This window comes from Callorhinchus milii, unplaced genomic scaffold (genome assembly GCF_018977255.1).
Source record: "Callorhinchus milii isolate IMCB2004 unplaced genomic scaffold, IMCB_Cmil_1.0 Scaffold5, whole genome shotgun sequence".
Lineage (NCBI taxonomy): Eukaryota > Metazoa > Chordata > Chondrichthyes > Chimaeriformes > Callorhinchidae > Callorhinchus > Callorhinchus milii.
The window spans coordinates 68304564-68329515 of NW_024704746.1; the positions used below are offsets into that span (position 1 = coordinate 68304564).

A 24952-nucleotide genomic window follows, 5' to 3' on the forward strand; every position below is an offset into this window, starting at 1 on the left:
TGTTTAAACTCCCTCTTTGTAAAGCACTTTGAGATGTTCTCCTAGAGGTGTGCTGCATTGTTAATGTCTCATGCAAAGGTGCCGGAGTTTGGATGAGATGTTAAACTGAGGCAGCATCTGCCTGTTTTAAGTGGGCATTAATGATCCTGCGGTACTATTCGAAAAGAGAGCTTCTCCTGGTGCCCCGGTCAACAATCCCCAATTACAATTCGTCATTCATTTCATGGTGGTTTGTGGGTCATTGCTGTATGCAAATTGGTTAACCAACTGCCTACAAATACACAGTATACAAATAACAGTATATCCCGCAAAGTGCTTTGAAATGACATCCTGATATGAAAGGGCTATACTAAATATAAGTATTATTATTATTATTTACACAGCACTGTGTAAGTGCAAATTGTTGTTGGGATGAATGTGGTGATTTAATTGTGTTGAAAATCCTGATACAGTCAGAAGCTGGCTTATCATTGGCATTGGATATCATGATTTTTCCTAGTTTATCTGACACCCTGTGTAAACTTGGATCTTGCCGCGCTTGGAGATGGCATTTTGTGTAGGGCAGAGATTAGTTACTATCTCTCTGCCCGCTTACGCTCAAAGCCCACATTCATTTCACACCGGTCTGGGAGATTCCCACGTTAGAAGCATTTACCCTCATTCTCGGCTGGCTGTGTTCCTGGATAACATGCTCTGGAATGTCATTTCTGCTGAGCTGGATTGTTGTGCAACCTGGCGTTCTCCAGGGAAATGTTAATTGTTTTTCAAATCATTTAGGGATGATTCCTCCTCGTTCCTGCTTGACGCCAACCTTATGTCATTTGGCTCTGTGTTTGTTCAGTGGCTTGAGACTCAACAGTCCCAAGGCACTAAGTTCGATTCCCAGGCACGGTGAAAAGTTAGGCAAATTCCCTTACTCCACCCGCCTCTGTTTACCTAGCAGTAAGTAGGAACCCGTTTTTTTTTAGTAGATTAGCGGATCCCTTTTCCGGGGTAACGATCCCTTCAAAAAATAAAATAATATTGTGCTCGCTCAGTCCACGACTGTTTGTGGGACGCTGCTGTGTGCAATTGGCGCCGAGTTTCACCCACAATATACACAGTCAATCCACTTTACAGTACATTCTGTGTGACGCTTTGAGACATCTCAACAACGTGATAAGGCGCTGTATCAAATGCAAGGAGTATTGTTGGGACGCCCTCCCGACATATAAGTTGTTGGAAAGTCAGGAGGGATGGAGGGAGGATTTTGAGATTGTAAAGAGAGACAGTGATACTGGAATATGTCTGGCGTTTGTGTGTTTCAGGTGATGCAGATTGTGAACGCGGATGCTGTAGTGGTGAAGTTGAACTCTGGTGATCTGAAGACAATCCATCTCTCCAGCATCCGGCCTCCCAGGCTGGAAGGTGAAGTAAACCAGGTAAGACAATCTCCGTGTGACACCGGTGACGGGCACAGTGAGGTCTGGGTTCGCCTTTGAATAGGAATGTGATGCACGGGGGGGGATTTAAGACCAGGCCTGGTAAAGTTTACACTTGGGCCTCAACCGATCATTCCCCGACACTAATTCTGTGGTCAACCCACTCCCCTCATGGTTCGGCAGCCCACACGTGATGGGCCTACCGCACCCACGTGTCGTACACAGGAGCCTCACTCACAATATACTTAATGCTGTTAGAGACTTGAAACGCTGTTGATTTCTGCGTACAGAAATTTACTTTGACCTTGAAATACAACAACTTGCACTTAAGTAGCGCTCCTCATGCAGGATGGGTCCCAGAGCGCACGAAACATGGTAAGTTTAACGTGTTGCCATAACGGGGAAGGAAAGGCCTGGTACAAATGTTGTCGATATGTGTGGGACTTCGATATAAACTGGTTCGAGATCAGTGTATTGGACTTTCGCTAGGTTCCTACGGCAGCCTGCTCCAGCGAGATGATTTGCATGATTGTTGTGCTTTCCTTTTTAATGAAGATTTTAAGAGGTTTGCGGAATCCCATCATTTCCTCCCAAGCTCATGAAAATGGACAGATTGTATCACACCATCCATCCTCTCATGCATGATGGCACGAACCAGATTGCACCTTGCTTTCTGTTCTGTGTGTGTGCGCGTGTGCGGGTTTATCACCGTGCTACAGAGTACGCTAAACTTCTGCCCGGGCTGCTGGCATTCCTCCGCATCACTAGCTCTGTGGAACAACCAATGCATCTACAGAGAGAAGTCATCCTCAGATGTCTTCCTACCACTCCTCTCTCTGCCGCAGCAGGTGGCTTGATTTTTGTGTTTGGAGTCCGGGCGCTGGTGTTGCTTTCCGCAGCAGTTTCTGTGTTCTGTGCTTGTCCCTCACCGTCCACTTCCCCAGAAAATTTCTGTTATTAATGACTCTTTGAATGCCCTATGGACTGTATCCAAGTGTAAAAAAATAGTTAACATTGTACAACTTTCACAGTGGTTATTTTTTCTTGTCCTGGTTATTCTCTATGTTCTAAGCTTGTGTCCTCTGTACCAGTTTAGAGCACTTTGTGGGGTGAGGGGGAGAATAATAATTCTTGCCTTTTACGTCAGAAAGACGTCTCAAATCGCTTTGCAGGATTTTTTTCTGGAGCGGGTCGGCCAGGTTGCCTTGACACATGCAGACACCCATCCCCACGCTTAAGAGTATCCGAACTGGCAAGTTTAAATACCTGACATGTATTCCTCTCTACCACTTTATTGATTTTTTTTCACACCACAGCTGGCTTAAAAACAGCTTCCACTGAAATCCTCAAGCTGTTTTGAGCTAGCTGTTTGGTGCACAAGAGTGGGTTTCTCCGAGCTCCTCACCCTTTCTTTGCCTATGAAAAAGCTTTTTGTTGAGTTCTGTAGCTTAGTGATTGGAGCACCTCGCCTCGCAAGCGAGAGGACATGGGTTTGATTCCCAGGTAGGGCAAAACCTTAGGCAAGTTTCCTTACTCCACGCTTCTCTGTTTACCCAGTAGTAAGTAGGCGGATTTCTGTTGTGGGACTCTGCTGTGCTCAATTGACTACTGTGTTTGCACATAATAATAATACTTGCATTTGATATAGCGCTTTTCCTGTCTTCTAGATGTCTTAAAGCGCTTCGCAGAATACACTGTAAAGTGAATTGACTGTAGATTTGTGGGGGAATCGCGGCAGCCGATTGCACACAGCAGTGTCCCACAGTCGTGACCAAATTGAGTGACCAAATTGTTATTGTTTTTCGAGGGATTATTATCCACAGAAAAGCAACCCGCCAATCGACTAAGAACCAGGTTCCTACTCACTGCTAGGTAAACAGAGGCCTGTGGAGTAAGGAAACTTGCCCAACATTTTGCCCTGACGGGAACAGAACCCAGGCCAGTGCTCTAATCATTGAGCTACAGGACTCCACAAGTGGCTTATAAAGCAGGCTTGATAGCCTGTTGCCAGAGTCCCTCTAGCCATGGCTGGAAGCCAGGAGTTGGGCCATGGATTTAATTTAGCCGTAGCAAGGAACAATTCAACATATTTCTGTTTTGGGTACAGGAATGTCGTTCAGTATTTAATAGTTTTTCAGGCAAATGGTTGCATTCAAAAGGAAGTGGGTTTTGTGTCAGCAAAGAGCAGCAGCTAAACAGCGCTATCAATCTCCCATGCATTTGTCAGACGGTCGGTGCACGGTAGGATTTTTTTAAATTCCAAACAAGTTGCTCGCCTCTCCCTGAAATGTGGGATTTGTAACGCGTCGCATATTGTAAATAATGTCATTTTTTTNCCTCTCCGCCCATTGACAAAACTGACATGTTATGGTAAATGGTGGAGGAAATCTGTGGTATTAAAAGGCAGTTAACAGCAACCGCTGCCACTTAATCAGGACTTGACATTTCACACACGACTTGCTTTCAATGTCAATCTGCTTTAATTCATCACCCTGCGTTGATTTTTTTTTAGCTCCATTTATGTCCATCTGCTTTTTCCACAGTTTTCTGCAGTGAAAGTTCCCAGGTTTATAAAACGCCCAGTAAAGCATTTGCCATCCCCCAGAAATGGGGTCCTGTAAGTTAGTAGTTAGAGAACTTGCCTCGCAAGTGAGAGGACCCAACTTACGATTCCTGGGCAGAGTGAAACATTAGGCAAGTTTCCTTACTCCACACGCCTCTGTTTACCTGGCAGTAAGTAGGAACCCGGTTGTTAGTCGATTGGCGGATCACTTTTCCAGGGATAATATATCCTTATAAATACATAATTTGGTCACTTACTCCACGACTGTTTGGGACACTGCTGTGTGCAATTGGCTCCCGCATTTGGCCCAAAAAATATAGTCAGTTCATTTTACAGTATATTGTGTGCAGCGCTTTGGGACGTCTCTAAGACGTGATAAGGCACTATATCAAATGCAAGGATTTTTATTATTATAACCAAATGCTTTACCGCACCCCACAACAGCATCTTAAAGAGGGCACCCCACTGTTGGGAACTGTTTGCGAAGTATTGGAATTCATGTTCTCTTTAGATCTTTCTCTTCGACCATGCTGATAGTCACCTCTTCCCTCCTCCCCTGGCTTGGTGTCAGGCTCCGCCACTTTAAGCATTCCGAGACACTGCCCAGCGCGAAGGGCGCTGTGTAAATGCAAGTTATTGTTGTGGATGTTTATTCTGCGTTTTTTTAAACTCCTTAGTAATTGAGCACGGATGGTGGTCGGAAGGTGGGATTTTTCCACAAGCCTCGGTTTGCCGGCAAAACCATCACTTTACTTTGCAGTAAATTCTGTGAAATGCTTTGACATGTCCTTGTGATGTGAATTGCCCAAGGATTATTATAGTTGTAAAATCCTGAAATTTAAAAGGGAATTAGGTAAATTGATTTAAAGGATAGCAAGCAGGAGATTGGGATTAGACTACGGAGGTGCATGTGGAGGAAAGCCCTCAGCGTACACTTGATAGACTAAATGGCTTGTTTCTGTCATGTACTTTGTGTTTGGGAGATGGATTGACATTTCTGAGCCTGAATGTGTTTGGGACCTAATTAATTATGTAGTTAAGGGAGCTTTTGCATCAAGTAGATCTGCAAATCAGCCTCTCCTGTGTTGGGTGCACAGTAACCAGAAGCCTAGAGGTGCTCAGTGCTGATTTCTGGATATTTTCTACAAGGTGAGACAACACTGGAGGTTGGGAGCCAATGTGGAAGTGTGTTGGTCATGCTCAGGATCAGTCGGGGATACGGAGATTTGTACCCTAATCGACAGTGGCTGCCTCCAGTGAGCACAAGCCCACTTCGTCCTGTCCGTCAATGTGGCTGGCCTACTTGAGCAATGTGCTCTTGAGTAGAACACCGCAGGAAACCAGCCTGCCTGAAAAGTGCCAACAAACTATTAAATACTGAAGGTGTTTGCGACCTCGCTCTGTTGTTACCTTGCAGCGTTGTTTTATTTCACTGAATGTCGCACTGCTTTAATGACTTTCACAGCGACCTGCTGGTGAATTGCATTGGCTGAGGAGAGCAAACGCCGGGGGAAGATTCAGCAACCGTTTATTTTGCGAGCCTGGGACTAGTCACTCCAACCCACCTGCTTCACTTTAGTTGGATTACCTATTCTGGTGGAACTGATGTCCTGAAGCTAATATGTAGCAATAATAATAATAATAATAATCCTTGCATTTGATATAGCGTCTGATCACGTCTTCGAGACATTGCAAAGCGCTTCACACAACATACTGTAAACTGTAGTGACTCTATTTTGTGGGCGAAATGCGGCAAGCATTTGATCCCGGCAGTAACCCACAAACAGTCATAGATTGAGTGCACAAATCATTTTTTTGGAGGGGAATATTACCCCTGGAAAAGCGATCCGCTAATCGGCTAGCGACTGGGTTCCTTCTTGCTGCTAGATGAACAGAAGCATGTGGAGTAAGGAAACTTGCGTAACGTTTTGTCCGAATTGTGGAGTCCTGTAGCTCAGTGGTTAGAGCACTCGCTTTGCAAGTGAGAGACCTGAGTTCAATTCCAGGCAGAGGGTGAAACCTTGGGCAAGTTTCCTTACTCCACACAGAGCCTAATAATAATCCTCCAAAACCAAAAACAATAATAAATTGGTCATTTTCAATCTACGACTGTTTGTGGGACATTGCTGTGCGCAATTGACTGCCGCGTTCGCCCACAAATATACAGTCAATTCACTTTACAGTGTGTTCTGTGAAGCGCTTTGGGATGTCCTCCTGACGTGAAAAGCGCTATATCAAATGCAAGGATTATTATTATTGTCTGGGAATTGAACCCAGGTCCAGGTGAAAGAGGCCATTGTAATAATTATAATAATAATTGTAATGAGGGTAATAATCCCATCAAAAACATATAAAAATAATAATTTGGTCACTCAATCCATGACTGTTCAGCGCCTTGGGACATCCTCCGCTATACAATGAAACGTGAAAGGCGCTACACAACGATGTTGTTTGTGGGACACTGCTTTGCAATTGGCTGCCGTGTTTTGCCCATAAAATAACAGTCACTCCACTTTACAGTACATCCTGTGAAGACTTTTGAGACGTCTCACCATCATAAGGCGCTATATTAAATGCGACGATTATTATTGTATCTGCTCGTGCCAGTTTCACTGCTGAAGCTAACTTCTCTTAACCCATTCCTCTGCTCGTTCCCATTGCCCTCGAGTATTTTAATATTTTTGCTCAAGTATTTGTCTGATTCCCTTTTTAATCATTATCAGAAACTGCTTTAACAACTATTGGTGGTGAGGTATTCGATGTATTAACATTCCGTGTTATTTATAGCTGAATGTAAACTTAGTTTTAACCTCACCTTTTGTCTTCTGGCAATTAGATTATGCCCTTTTGTCTGGATCTTTAAATGTCATTCAACCTTTCTTTAGCCTCATGTATAATGCATGTAGAGACTGGCATCCATCAAGGCTAGAAAGGAAGAATGAATCACTAGGCAGTGTTACTTTAACAATATGAAATGATACAGGGGCCATGTTGAGATCGCTCTCTCTTCCTATCAGTGTTATTTGTCAGGATCTTATTTTCAAAATATTTTGTAAAGTGGAGAGATAAACCTGCACAAAAGGGACCAAGTTTTGTGCCAGATCAGAGGGAGCGTTAGGGATCAGAGAGCATCATATGTGGAAGTTATAATATAATAATCCTTGCATTTGGTATAGTGCCTTATCACATCTTCGTGACTTCTCAAAGCGCTTCAAAGAATATACTGTAAAGTAAATTGACTGTATATTTTGTGGGAAAATCGTGGCAGCCAATTGCGCACAGCAGCGTCCCACAAAGTCGTGGATTGAGAGAGTATATTATTAATTTTTCAAGCGATTATTGCTCCCGGAAAAGCGTTTCACCAATTGATGAACAACCGGGTTCCTGCTTTCGTTTTGCCCACAAATTATGCAGTCAATTCACATTGCAATATATTCTGTGAAGCGCTTTGAGACGTTGCAAAGACGTGATGAGGTGCTATATCAAATACAAGGATGATAATGAATTTTAAATTTTAAATCAAATTTTGTGTCCCCCGTTCAGGACCCAGGGCCAGGCACCTTCAACTCTGATTAAATAGCCGGTCGCTAGGGTTTGTAGATTTATATCCTTTGCCATTTGCTGCCAGAGGTGGCCTGTGGTGGTGGCACAAGCTGAATTCCATCCTCATGTTGTGTTTACACTTCAGCGAATTCAGATCTGTGGAATCCTTTAATCATTGACGTGTCTCGCTGCTTAAAGCATTCAAAGTTGATGGATGAGATTTTAATGGACTTCAAATAATATCAATGTTTGATGGGACAAGGCTGTCGTTTACCCTTAGCCTTATCCATAATTTATAGAAATCTGCTGCCAGGCTTTTGAATCTGTAATCTGCTGCTTCAAGTTTTTCAGCTGTTTTCTCGCTGACCTCCTGAGTGTTGAAAGTTCTGCAGTTTAATTGCTAATGGTAATTTAATATCTCGCCTGAGCAAACAATATCAAGCGATTTCAAAACTAGCGAGGCAGCGTGGTCTCTTAACGTCTCCTCTGAAAACACGTTGCGTAGTATCCCGTGAGTGCTCAACGTGTTGGCCGCAGTGTCTTTAGGTGTGGTCACCCACCTTAAGGTTCATCCACAGTATGCGACAGTGTCTGGAACTCCAAAACCAGTTTGTCACACTCGCACTCTGCAGGCCTTCACAATTTTTGACTGCATTTGGTCAATATTTTTAAATCTCTCATTTCACTCCTGTGTCCACCACTGTGTTTCAAGTGCTTTTCAGAAGTTCTATCGTGAATAATAATATTTATGTTTGGTATAGTGTCTTTCCCGTTGGAAAGATGTCTCAAAGCACTTCACATGATATATTGTAAAGTGGAGGGACTGTTTTTGTGGGCAAAATGCACAGCAATGTCCCACAGGCTGCCATTAAATGAATTATTAGAGAATTATTAGCCATAACACTGGGAAAAATTCACTTCTCTTTTTGAATAGCACTATGTTATCTTTCGCATTCATCTGAACTGGCAGACAGGACCTCTTCTGCCAGTTTAACATCTTATCCAAAGGACTGCAATGCAGCAAATATCCATCCACATTAGTCGTGAACATGTGAATGGATGAGTTGGGCTGGACTAGAATGGACTAGACTATGAGATCCAAATCTTGTAGTGGGTCTTGAACTCGCATCTTACTGGCTGAGGAGTGGGAGTGCTATGACCTGAGCCAGGTTGACACACAGTTGTGTGAAGTGCTATATAAATACAAGTTACCATCATCTTGAACATGTTGTTGGAATGCCTTGTGGCCTCCTTTTCCAAGGACAATTTTCTCAATTTCGTCGATCGTTTTAACTTACCCAACTTAAAATTCCTGACGCACAGAATTCACTTTATTTCTGTTCATTACCTCCGTCCCTCTCAGTCCTTCTTGTGATGAACTGGGAGGAACTTTTAGATGTGATGTTGACTATAGGGGAAACTGTTGGAATTAGAATTGGAAACCTCTGGGGTTTAGTTTCTTTCTCTTCAGGCAACAAAACGCTTAAACAGCTTGTGATTCAGGACAGTGTGGGGTCTAGCAGAGAATGTGAGCTGTAGAGCCATGCTATAAGAAGCTCTGAAGCACAGATTGGGAACAGCTAATGAATGTGCTACAGAGTAGGTTTGGTTGAGTTTATAGAACAAATACTCGCCTCGCAAGAGAGAGGACCCGGGTTCAATTCCCGGGCAGAGCAAGTTTCCTTACTGCACGCGCCTCTGTTTACCTAGCAGTAATTAGGAACCCGGTTGTTAGTTGATTGGCAGATTGCTTTCCTGGAGTAATAATCCCTTCAAAAAATAAAATAATGATTTGGTCACTCAATCCACGACTGTGTGTGTGGACGTTGCTGTGCGCAATTGGCTGCCGTGTTTCGGCCACAAAACATAGTCAATTCACTTTACAGTATATTCTGTAAAGCCCTTTGAGGCGTCTCAACTACCTGATAAGGCACTATATCAAGGATTAATATTATGTAATACCCGAGCTAGGGCAGAACAGTTACTCAGATTGAGAAAGGTGGTCATGTTTTGAGTAGATGGCTGTAATGACCATTAGGACAGGCTAGCTTGTGTTTGCGTGCAGCCCTCCCAGTCGTGCACGGAGATGAACGTGACGCCTCGACAGTTTAATTTTGTTTATGATTAAAAAGACGACACAGGGGGACAGGTGATCTTCACAGGAGTTTCATACTTTAGTTGGTGTTGCGTTAAGGTTATTACCAAACGCACGAAGAGGGTTCAGAGCATTTTGTCTTACAGTGTGTTATTAGCATGTAAATTACTTTACAACAACTTGTGCTTATGTAGCGCCCTTCACAAAGGGTAGCACCCCAGAGCGCTTGACAGTGGCGGAGCACGACAAGCTGTGGGGAGGTGACCGTAGGCACGATCGAAGAGGAAGGTCTTCAGACGCGATCTGAAGATGGGGAAGGAAGGGGCAAGGTGGAGGGATAGAGAAGAGTTTTCCAGAGTTTCAGGATGTATTCTATCAGCAGAATTGAATTGGAGCAAAATTTGTAATAGCTCCAAAAAAGGAAATTGGACAAATGTTTCATAAAGCAAATGTATATGGGGACATCGCAGCGAGTGAGCTAAATGGATGCCTCTTTCAGAGAGGCAGTGCAGACACAATGGGCTGTAAAATACTCTGATGCCACGATTATATTGCACATTCATTCTGACTTGAACAGTAAATGGTTACATATGGCTGAAAGGTCTAACTTGTCTCCAGGAATCACAGTGCTGCAGACAAGCAATGCACTGTCTTACATCATTTGCTGCACTTGTGGAGCCTTAATGGGAACGGGTGTGATATGCGATGGGGTGTGTCAGTGAATCTAGTCAGTAATAGGTTTGCAGAGGTGATGAATGTAACTTAAACTCACAGATTGGATTAATGCCTTCAAATCGCCAGGGTATCATTTTAATGTATAATTTGATTTCCACTTATAAATCATATATAGAGCTTTATGGTGTTGAAAATTCTGAAAGGATATTATAGTGGCAACTGTCAAGTGTACGAACTGTGTTTCTTGGCAAACGTCGTAGCCGTTTTGTGCACAAGGTTCCACAAATAACCACAGGGTAAAGGAGTTGGTTTATCTGGAGGATTGCTTTTCAACTGAGTAAAGCAGACGGGACCTTGGTTTAACATCTCATTTGGTCAGCACATCCGACAATGTAGCGCTTCCAGCAGCAGCAGTTCAAGAGCCTTACATAACTGAGAGTGGGGCTACATAGAGGATCCCTCATAGGAAAAGGAGGAGGCCATTCAGCCCCTCAAACCTGTTCTGTCATTCTATAAGATTATGGCTGATCTGTAACTCAACTCCAATTAACCTGCCCTTGCCCCATCACCCTTGATACCGTGACCTAATAGAAATCTATCCACCTCAGGCTTTGAATGGATCCAACATTCACAGCCTTGTTGGAGTCCTCTGGCTTAGTTGTTAGAGCACTCGCCTCGCAAGTTGAATTTGATTCCCGGGCAGGGCAAAACGTTGGGCAAGTTTCCTTACACCGCGTGTCTCTGTTTACCAGCAGTAAGTAGGAACCTGGTTGTTAGTCGATTGGCAAATCGCTTTTTCAGGGGTAATAATCCCTTCAAAAAAATAATAGTAATAACAAATTTGGTCACTTTGAGACATCTTGAAGACGTAATAAGGCACTATATCAAGTACAAGGATTATTATCCTAGTATATCTTTATTATAATCTTTATTATAATATATTATAATCCTTATTATCCACGGCCTTTTGGCTGAGTGACTTGCAAAGACACGTAAAATTGAGGACGGGCAGCTTGGTGCCAGAGACCACGATCGCAGATGTGGCCAGGCTGTCCAATCCTATTCGAGGTCACGGCTGGGGAGAAACAGCATGGACGACTCATATTTGCAGAGGTCTGGTTTTAAGCAGGGCTGTGAATTGCTCAACCCATACAATTCGCAGCACAGAAAATCTATCGGCTCTTACCTTCAGACCAAAATATTCAAACATGGAATACTACTTCACTACTTGCCTCTGGAAGTGCTGTTGCTTTGGACTCTGGTAATTTTGAGGCAACATTTTTCAAAGTTAACCATTCGTGGCTAAGATAGGCTTTGTGGACTATGTTTTCTACTATGTGAAATCTTTCTTTCCTACAAGTATAATAATATAATATTGCATTTGGTATAGTGCCTTATCACATCTTTGAGATGTCTCAAAGCGCTTCACAGATTATGCTGTAAAGTGAATTAGCTATATTTTGTGGGTGAATCGTGGCAGCCAATTGCGCACAGCAGTGTCCCACAAACAGTCGTGGATTGAGTAACCTATTTATTTTTGAAGGGATTATTATCTCCGGTAAGTGATCCGCCAATCGACTTAACAACCGGTTTCCTACTTACAGGAGTCTTGTAGCTCAGTGGTTGGAGCACTCGCTTTGCAAGCGAGAGACCTGGGTTCGATTCCCAATAGGGTGAAGCTTTGGGCAAGTTTCCTTACTCCACACGCCTGATAATAATCCCTCAAAAAAACAATAATAAATTGGTCATTTCAATCCACAACTGTTAGTGGGACACTGCTGTGCGCAATTGGCTGCCGCATTTCACCCACAAATATACAGTCAATTCACTTTACAGACTTCTGTGAAGCGCTTTGAGATGTCTAGAAGATGTGAAAAATGCTATATCAAATGCAAGGATTATTATTACTGCTAGGTGAACAGAGGCGTGTGGAGTAAGGGAACTTGCCCAAAGTTTTACCCCACCCGGGAATGGAACCTAGATCCCTCGCTTGTGAGGCGAGCGCTCTAACCACTGAGCCTCAGGACTCCATAGTATGTGCTTTTTCATTGCTTTGCTTCCAGTAAAAAGTAAGGCATCAGATTTGTCCGACCTCTGTCTTTAACAGTCCACTGGCTGTGAACTTTGGTGTCACTTCATTCAATATTGGTCAGCTCGGTCCTGAAAGGTTTTCTACATGTGGTGAAGGACAAGAATACGTAAAAAGTGCAGACGTAAATGATCAAATATTCTGTGGCTGCAAACCCACTGAGACTATCGGAATGTCATTTGTTGAGTGTAGCCTGTCAGGGCTGAATAATGTACACTGTAATGTTGAGATTGATAACCCACAATTTTTGCTCCATTACATCTGGGGATCAGGTAAAAGTTTCACAGATTTTAATCTTTCTGGAAGCTTTCTACTTGTGGTTATTCATCTCCGTCAAGAGCATTGAGTTAGGGGGGAAATCTTGACAAGTGCAACTTGTACTTGTTCTGTTGGGAAGTCTTTGTTCTCTGTTTGACTTGGATGCAGCAATGTAGAACTGTAGCCCTGACAAGTGCACTACTGGTAAATAATGGATCCTGTAGCGTAGTGGTTAGAGCACTCCCCTCGCAAGCGAGAGGACCTGGGTTAGATTCCTGGGCAGGGCAAAATATTGGGCAAGTTTACTTACACCACACACCTCTGTTTACCAGCAGTAATTAGGAGTCTGACTGTTAGTCGATTGGGGGATCACTTTTCCGGGGGTAATAATCAGTGCTTTGAAGCATCTAGAAGACGTGATAAGGCGCTATATGAAATGTATGGGTTATTATAATGATGTTGCCAGAATGTAAATTTAAACACTGTTCTCCCAGGCACTTGTGAGCTGAAAATTCAGGCACTGGAAGACTGACAATGATAAATTCTTGCAGTTTGGCTGCAAATTTGCTGCCTGTTCACCAACAGACTGCACAGCCCCTACACTGTAGAGTAAATCCTGTGAAATGCTTTGCAATGTCCCCCTGACATGGAAAATACTTGTCCTTCGGATGAGATGTTAAACAGAATCTGTGTCTGTCATGTAAAATAGAATCCTAGAATCTTACAGCACAGAAGGAGGCCATTCGACCCATCGTGCCTGTGCTGGCTGTTTGAAAGAGTGATCAACTAGTCCCACTCCCCCATCATACCACATAGACCTGCAAACGTTTCCTTTTTAGGTACCTATGCAATTCCCTTTTAAAACTGCTATCAAATCTGTTTCCACCGCCCTTTCAGGCATTCCAGACCATAACAACTCTCTCGGTAAAAAATATTGTCCTCGTCTCCCCTCTGGTTCTTTTGTCAATTATCTTGAATTCATTTCCCCCTGGTTACTGACCCACCTGCCAATCGAAACAGTTTGTCCCTATTTGCACCCTCACAATTTTGAACACCTCTAATAAATTTCCCCTCAATCTTCTCTGCTCTAAGGAGAATAATCCCAGCCATCCCAAAATGCGATAAGTGACTCATTTTTTATGTGGGAAACTTTAGAAGTTACTTTTGTGGTCCGCATTGCCAATATGATTGCAGGAGAAGGCCAGGATTTTGTGCTCTTTACCTACCAACGTTCTTGGCAAATACAATGGTATACAATTGAAAGTTTTCTTCACACTTCAAACTGTCAGCGCCACAGTCCCTTCCCATTTAGATGCGACGTACCAAAATGGCATTACTTAAGTGGTGTTTGACATGCAATCTTCAAAGAGATGGCTCTAGAGACCAAAGGTTTGCATGAACTGTAGTGTAAATTCCTACTTAAGCTTCCTAACCAGCATGAGGAGACATGGAAAGACCTGTGCTTTGAATGATTCTTAAATAAAGGCTATTACCTCGTTATCAAGTGGGACTGCGCGAGTGTGCTTTGCCTCTCTTGATAGTATGGTAATAATAAGCAAATATATATATAAACAAATGTGTATATTATCCACAAATATACAGTCAATTCACTTTACAGTATACTCTGGATGTCTCAAAGTGCTTCACACTGCTCTAAACTCTTAAATGTTAAAACAAGAGAAGCACAACATGTTTATGCTGCTTTACCACCGGGGGAGGGCGTGTGCGAAGAAAAGAGATGTGAGATGTGCTACTGACAGATTGTTAGTGGTGCTGACGTGGATGTGGGACAAATTTTGGTTATTCCACACCACTGAATCCGGTACTGGTGTGGGTGGAAACATCACTGAGGCTGGTCTGCTACAGCCACGTATAATTCTATAATAACCCTCACATAGTGTCTTATTACATCGTTGAGACGTCTCAAAGCACTTCACAGAATATACTGTGAAGTGAATTGACTCTATATATAATATATTGTGGGTGAAACGTGGCAGCCAATTACGCACAGCAGTGTCCAACAAACAGTCATGGATTGAGTGACCAAATTATTATTTTTTTGAAGGGATCATTACACCTGGAAAGCAATCTGCCAATCGTCTAACAACTAGGTTCCTACTTACTGCTGGGTAAACAGAGTTGTGTGTGAGTGAGGAAACTTACCCAAGATTTCGTCCTGGCTGGGAATTGATCCCAGGTCCTCTCGCCTATGAGGCGAGTTCTCTAATCACTACGCTATAGAACTCCACATTCAGTCCTGAGCTCTTTTCTGCTTAATGCGGGTGCAAACAGAGGCAGCCTACCCTTTATTATTTTTCCTTATTTGCTTAACATTGCTTTTTAATTTAGTATCACTCCTGGTGCTTGTTCCATAATCTTACTCAATTTGGCAAATAAATGTAATTACTTTCTCCTGTAAATCGTGTTCCCTACTAACATTATCCATTTCTCTAAGTAAACAGAGTCCTCTAGCTTAGTGGTTAGAGCGCTTGCTTCACAAGCGAGAGGGCCTGGGTTCGATTTCTGGGCTGGGCAAAACATTAGGCAAGTTTCCTTACTCTGTATGCGTCTGTTAATCAAGCAGTAAGCGGGAACCGGATTGTTAGTCGATTGGCAGATTGCTTTTCTGGGGGTAATAATCTCTTAAAAAAATAATTTGGTCACTTAATCCCACAACTACTTGTGGCACACCGCTTTGCGCAATTGCTGCTGTGGTTTCGCCCACAAAACACACAGTCAATTCACTTTATGGTATATTGTGTGAAGCACTTTGAGACTCTCGAATACATGATAAGGCGATATATCAAATGCAAGGATTATTAACTGTGGTGTGTGGAGTCTATTTAATCCAGCAGCATTTGCTCATCTGGTTAATGTTAAACCAGAGGTATGGATATTGTACAAGGTCAAATTGTGGAATCCTTTGCCACCTTGAAGAGAGACTTCACCAATGTTAAGCTAACCAGCCCTTTTTTTGATCATTATGGAGATATTATTAGAACATGATGTATTCTGTTGAATAGGCTTTTTGAAGTGTGAAGTATTTACTAACATTTCCAGGAAAAATTGTGTGCGGAACATTAATTTTCAAAGCTGGATGTCAACAGAATGTTGCATTACCACAGCATCACCTCACTTGGCTTGTACCACATTTCAGTGTTGGAGCAATGAAAGGCAGAGAAGTTGGTGCTTTTCCATTGGAGCTATCCCCTGTAATCCTGCATTCCTTCAGATATTTTGTTCATTCAAACAAAATGTTAAGCCGTGTGATCTCTGGATAAAACATGGACTTTTAAAATGTCAGGATTTAAGGGTTCCAAAATTCCTCATGAACGTTGACTCACACCCATTGTCATTTGGGAAAACTGTACCTTGGAGTCCTGTAGCATAGTGGTTAGAGCGCTCGCCTCGCAAGAGAGAGGATCTGGTTTCGATTCGTGAGCAGGGCAAAACCTTTGTCAACTTTTCTTACTCCGCGCACACACACACACACACACCTCTGTTTACCGAGCAGTAATTAGGAATCCGGTTGTTAGTCGATTGGTGGATAGCTTTTCCAGGGATAATAATCCTTTTTTAAAAAAATTAAATAAATAATTTTTAAAAATGGTCACTCAGTCCACAACTGCTTGTAGGACATTGCTGTGTGCAATTGGCTGCCGAGTTTTGTCCACAAAACACAGTAACTACACTTTACAGTATATTCTGTGAAGCGTTTTGGAACATCTTGGTAATGTGATAAGGTGCTAAATGAAATGCAAGGATTATTATTATCACCTAACCCAGTCCTAGCCTGGAAGCACACTCTACAGTTCTATTTGAGCACTGGGAACCTTTGGATTTCAAATTGAGATTGATTCAAGATGGTTCTCAAATTGTGAACTCTTTAAATGTTGAAACAAGCGAAGCACATGAGGAATTTTGGGCACCATTTAGCAGAAGAGATAGGCCAACACTGTCAGGACCGCAGCAATTTGCATTTATTTAGCAAGTTGTTGTTACCTCACACAGGGTAGTATCTCTGAGCACTTGACAGTGGTGGAGCCTGACTCAAAGCCACGGGATGGAGGTGTGTGTGTGCGAGTAGGCACTGTCGAAGAGGAGGGTCTTCAGGCGACCTGAAGATTGGGAAGGCGGGAGCAAGTTGGAGAGAATGCTCCAGAGTTTTGGGGAACAGGGTCTGAAAGCACGGTTAGGACAAGAGGTGTTTAGCTACTGGATATTGGCTATGGGAGCTTTCTTGGAGTACAATAATCGTTGCATTTGATCACAAGATTAGTTTGATGAAAAGGCCCTGTTAGATCTCATCCTTCCAGAATACTGTTTTGCTAGCACATCAACATGCTGTTTTTTAATGAGTCCCAGTGTCTTGGCCTCAACCATTCTTCCTGGTAACCTGTTCCGGTTGTTAATTACCTTCTGGGTAAAGCAATACATTCCGGTTTCTGTCATAAAATTTCTTCTGCAACTTGAAACCAGTATCTTCTTGTTTTTCAAGGACCTTATAACATCAATGAAACTTTTGAAAGTGCTTCATAGGATTTATTGTGAAATCTAGTGACTGTGTATTTTCTAGGCAAGTACGACAGCCAATTTGTGCCCATCAGTTTCCCACAAACAGCTATGCGATCCCAGTGAGATCTTGAACAGGCAGACAAAACCTCTCGTGCAAAGGATATCACCTCTGAAATTACAGTGATCCCTCAGCAGTGCATCGGAATGTCTGCCTAGACTGTTAGAGCGCTTAAAGTCCTGATATGCGGCTTGAGCCCCCAACCTTCTTATTCAGAGCCAGGAATGCTACCAACAGCCAGGCTGACACCAGTAAACACTATAATCCCATATTAACTGACTTGTTAATGACAGCATCACACAGCCACCACACCAAAGCCCAGATGTATGTAGATTAACATTATGGATAATCTGTGTGCAGGTACATGACATGGAGTCCTGTGGCTCAGTGGTTAGAGCACTCGCTTTGCAAGTGAGAGACCTGAGTTCAATCCCAGGCAGAGGGCGAAACCTTGGGCAAGTTTCCTTACTCCACACAGAGCCTAATAATAATCCCTCCAAAAACTAAAAAAAAAAACAATAATAAATTGGTCATTTTCAATCTACGACTGTTTGTGGGACACTGCTGTGCGCAATTGGCTGCCGCGTTCGCCCACATATATGCAGTCAATTCACTTTACAGTGTATTCTGTGAAGCGCTTTGGGACGTCCTCCCGACGTGAAAAGCGCTATATCAAATGCGAGGATTATTATATTATTATTATTATTCTGTACCTTTGCCAGTAACTCAATTATTTTGAGACGTTAATAATCCTTGCATTTGATATAACGCCTTATCACGTTTTTGAGACGTCTCGAAGAACTTCACAGAATATACTGTCGTTATACTGAATTGACAATATTTTGTATGTAAAACGCAGCAGCCAATTGCGCACAGCCATGGATTGAGTGACCAAATTATTATTTATTCTTTTATTTTTTAGGGAGAGGTTATTACCCCCGGAAAAGCGTTCCACCAATTGACTAACAACCGGGTTCCTACTTACTGCTGAGTAAACAGGCGTGTGGAATAAGCACGCTTGCCTAACATTTCGTCCTGCCCGCTTGCAAGGCGTGTGCGCTAACCACTAATGCTACAGAACTCCACATTCCTGAGTGAAACAACTGTAAAAATACAAGTTCTTTTTATCTAAATCGGTACAAGGTATTTGCCCCCTTTAACCTTCCCTGATGCAAAGACAGTGAATACCTTAGATGGGAGGGAGAGTGGGCTGAGAAGAGAATAAAGGGAGAATCAGAGATTAGACAGACTGCAGTGTTAACCCCGGCGGGGGATCTTGCACCAAAATCAAGTGAAGCTTAAACGTGTTGCCTGAGGATGAGACAAATTAGAATAGGGCAGAAATGTGCATCGGACACTGCATTTCATGGTGCTCTTGTGTAGCTAATTTGCGTGCAGGATGGATATTAAACACATCGCAATTCAATCAATCAACACTTTCAAATATTACATTCATCTGAAGGGTCTAAGGGGCTTGGGGACCTTGATCCAATTCCACTAAATGATCACACCCATTGCCAGTATACTTCGCCTCGAGTCTCTGTGGCTAGAGGGAGCAAAGTACTATTTATGTACTGCTGCATTGAGCTATTTTATTTCCCATACTGAGGTTTGTGGCGCAGAAGATTTTGCCTCCGGATACCTCATAGCTAGCTCCTGGTTAATTGCCTTTAGGTCAGAGAAAAGGAAAGTTACATTCTCCTCCTCATAGTGGTGAAATGAAATTTAATTGGCATCAATTCAAGATTCCTTACCTGCTGAGCTGTCGTCTTGTTCTGCACATGTACATGTTTACTTTTAATTGAATTGTTGGTGATGGAGCAAGTTTGGGGTCTCCTACTGTTTGAACGAACAATTGGCTTGATGGTGCCTGGCACCTGTATTCAAATCGGGAGGCTGAACGCAATTGACTGCCGTGTTTTGCCCACAAAATACACAGTCACTACAATACATTATATCCTGTGAGGCACATTGAGACGTCTCAAATATGCGATAAGGTGCTGTATCAAATGCAAGTATTGTTATTAAATACAAAGGTGCACTTGTATTAAAGCTGAGATATCCCACTCATGTGGGCTCCCGTACTGTGCATTGTCCCCAGCTGACGGTGTGGGGGGGGGGTGGTGAGGGCACCCATTCCCAGTCAGTTTGTAACACAGTTGAATTTGGAAAGCTAAAGAGAAGAGGCGCTAGTGGCTGGTGTGCATTCTGCTGTTCCACTCACTCTTCAGTTTATTTTCCCTTTGCGAGACCCACCAACAGAGGAAGATAAAGTTGTGTTCAGTGTAAGCAGAGGATGTGCGCCCAATATTATATCACAGACACCGGTCATTCAGCCCATCGGCCCTGTGCTGCTGCAAGCTTCCTCACTGGGGAGCTAACTACTCTAATCCCATTCTACTGCCCTTTCTCCTCCATCTTGTATGTGCTTACAAAGATTTGCAAAGAATGAACAGCACGGAAATGGGCCTCTTGACACAACCAGTCCGTGCTGCTGTTTCTACTCCACATGAATCTCTACCCAGTCCTCACCCCCTCCCGTACCTTTCTATTCCCCTTCCCCTTATGTGATGGTCGAGCTGCCTCTTCACTACATCCATGTGTGTATCTACATATGCCAGCTGGAGCTCTCTAATCTAACGCCAATCATTTTATTGTAATAGCAATAATAATAATCCTCGCATTTGATACAGTGCCTTATCGCGCCATTGAGACGTCTCAAAGCACTTCACAGGATATACTGCAAAGTGAATTGACTGTATATTTTGTGGGCGAAACGCAATTGCGCACAGCAGCGTCCCCACAAACGGATGTGGATTGAAGTGACAAATGTTTTTTTCTCTCTCTCCATTGGCAATCATTCCCTTCTCTCCACTGTGGGTGATGGAATCTTTAGCAACTGCGTTGCTAACCTCTGAAACTGCCTCTGTCTGCCTTTCCTTTTTGACTTTCTAAGCGTTCTGAGACCCTGCCCCATGTGTGGGTACTATATGAATGCAAGTTGTTGTTTCCCACCTCTCAATCTGTCTTGAGCTCCTATTATATTCACAAACATTTATGTTGAATTGATGCCATTTTGTTGTCTCCTTAATCGGTGGAAATTGCCTCTCATCATTTACTTGCTCAAAACCATTTGCGATGTTGGTCTGCTACATTACACCTTGTTCCAAACAAACTACCTCGTAGCGTCTTGCGAGAAATTATGTTGGTGCCAGTACAGAAATAAATTTACCTGGTTCATTCGGAGAGGGGGAGTGAGTGGGGAGCGAGGAGAAGGAGGTGGTTGGTTTAGAGTGAAGCAAATTCATCAAATTCTAATAGCCTCACTGCGTATTGCACTCATCCATTTTGGTAGATTGTACAGTGTTTGAGACTGACTGAGTCGCAATCTGTGTGGAGTTGCCCAGATGCTGCAAGCGACACTAATGGTTTCCTAACATACTGCGAAGCCGTGTGTTTGACACTCCGTAGCACAGCGTGCTGGAGCTGTGTGTGAGAAAGCCAGTTCACTGGGATTTGATCCAGTAGCAATCTCGCAGTGATTTTAACATTTATAAATCATGGGGACATAATCTTTTTAACAATTTAGGCCCTTTGCATTGCTCTGATCGGGTAATCTCGGTTGTTTTCCAAATCAAATTAGATTTGAATTGGAATTGAAAATTAACATCCATCTTTGGTCGCTCGGTGGATCGTTCAGTATTAAATTTGCATTCTAATTGTTCCACGTCTCAGAAATAAGGCTCTTAAGCTTTCACTCTGGCTTTAATTTTTCTGGGACCTGTTTCACGACACAGCTATTGAAACTCACTCTCGCCCCATCTGCAGCTTAATATTTATGCCAGAAACTCATTGAATTGGAGCGGAGGCGTTGGTCTTGTTAACCTTATCTGACCTCCAGAGTTTCCCTGTGAATGCACAGGGCAACAGGAGCTGGAATGGAGCTTTCGATTCATGTAATAATAATAATAATCCTTGCATTTGATATAGTGCCTTATCACGTCTTCGAGACGTCTCAAAAGTGTTTCACAGGATATTATGTGATGTGAATTGACTGTATACTTTGTGGATGAAACACGGCAGCCAATTGCGCACAGCAGCGTCCCACAAACAGTGACCAAATTATTATTTTTTTATTTTTTGAAGGGATTATTACCGGTGGAAAGCGATCTGCCAATCGACTAACAACCGGGTTCCTACTTACTGCTGGATAAATAGTGGGGTGTGGAGTAAGGAAACTTGCCTGACGTTCGCCCTGACCGGAAATCGCCTTGCGAGGCGAGTGCTCTAACCACTGAGCTATAGAACTGCAATGTATTGCATCAGTGACATTGAGCTGCCTCCCAATGCATTCAATGGTACTTTGATCTGATTCCAGGCAAATCAGGAGGCTGAACATCGGAGAAGTTTGCATTGTAGTTTCACATTGTCCTAGTTTTTTTTAAAGTTTGAATCTAGATCATTCCCATTTTTGATTGAACCATTAATTTAGGCGCAGTTCCGTCCTGTTCTTGTGATTCAGATGAATGTTCTCCGACCCTCTCTTCCCATACTCCCCCCTGCCGTTATCTCAAAGCTTTGCCCTTTCTCCTGGTAGTCTTGTATCACATTCCGTCTTTGTCCAAATTCATGACAATTCAAATTAATTGGCTGCTCACCTCCTGGTTGTTTGTAGGACATTTCCAGAACAAATTAGCTGACACATTTACTGTCACAATAATATTCACTTTGTTTCCGATTAAGCCCATTCTCTAAAGTGCTCAGACTTTTCCATTTTCCGCACGAAAGTCACTATGTAATTCGTTGCCAACCAGGTGCTTGGGCTGTAAATTGTGTGCTGATGGAGTAGTTTGTGGCCATTGTATATTGTGAATATACACTGCAGGCCCTTTCTGTCATGTTTTACTTTAGGGAGAATTACTTACAATAATAATAATAACAACCCTTGCATTTGATATACAACAATAACAACTTGCATTTATATAGCACCCTTCATGCGGAGAAGCATCCCGGAGGTCTTCAGATATAGCGTCTTCGAGAAGTCTCAAAGCTCTTCATAGAATATACTGCAAAGTGGATTGACTCTATATTTTGTGGGTGAAACACGGCAGCCAATTGCACACAGCAGCGTCCCACCAAATTTTTTTTTGTAGGGATTATTACCCCCAGAAAAGAGTTCCGTCAATCGACTAATAACCGGGTCCTACTTACAGCTGGGTAAACGGAGGAGTGTGGAGTAATGAAACTTGCCTAACACTTCGCCCCGCCCCAGAATCGAACCCACCTCCTTTTGCTTGCGAGTCGCGTGCTCTAACCACTATGCTACAGGACTCCACAAACTTCATCTCTTTTGTTGGAATGCTGCCTGTGCACAGAGGCTTGACATTGGTATTCTGGGCAGTGCACAGCTATCTGTCAGGAGCCTTAGTAAGGTTTATAGTTTGAATTTTTGAGTTCTCGAGCGATGAAGAGTGGTAAAGATTTTTTTACCCAGGAATTTTGATCAAAGAAAAGGCATTGATGGTCTTGCTGTGGTTTATTGGGCAAGTTTACTTTTTCCACACATCTCTGTTTATGTAGCAGTCAGTAGGAACTTTTTAGCTGATTGGCGGATCGTTTTCCGAGGGTAATAATCCCTTCAAAAAAAATTAGGTCACTCAGTACAGTATATATATATCAATATATAACATCAATACATCTCAAGACCGCCCTCTTTGACCGTGCCTTTGGCTAGCCTCTCAGCCCTCCACCTTCCCTTACCCCAATCCCCTCCCCACCTTGGGTCCAAATCGCTGACGGTCCAGCGCCTTTGAACGTCCTCCCGACGTGAAAGGCGCTATACAAATGCAATTTTGTATTGTATATACAGTAATTTACAACGTATTTATAGGTTAAGGCGTTACTTCAAATGCAAGGATTATTATATTGTTAGTTAATCTTAAATTCCAGTTTTTTTTCCTCCCCTGCAGGAATAGTTCCAATAAAGATGTTGGGGGTGAATACCTGGGAGGGTTGTTTAATTTCCACTGATTAGAACACTTGACGAAGTTTCAAAATGTAGAATCGTAGAAAGTTTTGAGCACAGAAGGCAGGGAGGGGGAGGTGGAGGGGCTCCGAGAAGGAGTTCTAGATGGAGCAGACAGCAAGCTGATAGTGGAGCCCGCAGGGTTGGGGGGGGCAATGCCCACTGAGCGGAGGGAGCGGACAGGTTGGTGAAGTTTTAATAGGTTGCAGAGGTAGGGAGGAGCAACATCATGGGCCTTAAAGCTGAGGACACCAGGCACTAAGCTTTGTGAGATCACCCCCATTTCTCGCCCAGCTTCGCTGGCTCCCCACCCCCAGAGGATCGAGTTCAAGATTGAAACCCATCACTATGCTTAAGAGTCTCCAAACCAAACAGAGTTTCATGCATCCCAGCTATATATGGAAATTCCAGCAATGTTTATTCGAATGGAATGCATACTCTCCCTGGAGGGACGCATCCTGCTTACCTAATTCCGGAAAGTATTCGGCTCAGGTTGGCAAGAGCCAAGGCTTGAGGGAGCCGAGAGTGTGCGTTGGGGAAATGGTTTGAGTCCAATCAGTTTTAACCTCATGGCTTGAGAGCTTGTTATTGAAACATGTTACAACGGTTGTACTGTGGATAACAATATTGGAATAGTAATTGAGAGCATATGGAAACGATGATTGGATGAAGCAGTCACCATGGGACTAATCCTGGCACTCTGATAGTCAGTAGTAAGAGATGGGGATAGAATAAGCAGCTGTCCTCAGCTCTCCATGTAGCTTTCATAGCAATTTGTTGGTAAGGAAGTGTGGCGCTTGGTATATAAAACACTTCACTTTCCACTATTATGTTTCTGCCACATCAGATGGTGGAACAAGGGAGCCTTTACATTGTTGAGCTTGATGGTGAAATATTCATTAAGTAAATGGGATACAGCGGGTTAGACATTTGGCCCCAAATCAGTGGCCATTTTAGCACAATGTGAAGCATTTCTTTTTTATTTTTTGAAGTCTAGTATTTTGACAGTTCTCTGCAACTTCCAACTTATGTAAAGCAATAACATTTTAAATTGCTGGTGGGAGCAACAGCAACAATTTGAGTTAATGAGTCTGTTTTGATCTGATTGCACGCAATTAATTTTTTGGCAGTGGCGAGGCGAGCAAGTGGAAGTTACAGGCAGAAGATGTGAGTGTGGGACTTGAGATCTGGGAAGAGTGTGATTTGGACCATCAGATGCGACTGGCTGTGGCATGACTCCAGGCTCATCTCATCTCGCGCTGTGCCATTGGATGGAGGAGCTGAGATGGCTCCCCAATGCAGCCGACAGCAGGCGGGAAGTTAACCCGTTACTGAAAGCACTGCTTCCATCTTGCTACCCATTCAGTTTGCAAAATGTACAGTCAATTCACTTTACAGTAAGGCGTATATCAAATGCAAGGATTATTATTATTGCATACAACATATTACATTTTCACGTCAGGAGGACGTCCCAAGGCACTGGACTGACAGGGATGTAGACCCGAGTTGGGGGTTGGGGTCAGGAGGGCTGGAGGGCAGAGGTAGACCAAAGGCGTGATCGAAGAGAGGGGGCGAGGCGAAGGGGCTCCAAGTTAGAGTTCCAGAGTGTGCGGGCAGAGAGGCTAAAGACCCAACTGCATACAAATTGGCCGCTACATGAGCGTACAATCCACCATATAGTATATCCTATATTTTGCCCACAAAATATAC

The 24952-nt window shown here is 43.2% G+C and overlaps 1 protein-coding gene across 1 annotated transcript in view; it reads left to right on the plus strand.

The window, feature by feature from the left end:
* Positions 1–24952, plus strand: part of snd1 (staphylococcal nuclease and tudor domain containing 1) — a 332034-nt gene that overhangs the window by 32645 nt on the left and 274437 nt on the right. The window contains exon 10 of the mRNA XM_042335292.1: positions 1308–1421. Coding sequence (XP_042191226.1) covers positions 1308–1421 — 114 coding nt within the window. The remainder of the gene's footprint in view (positions 1–1307; positions 1422–24952) is intronic.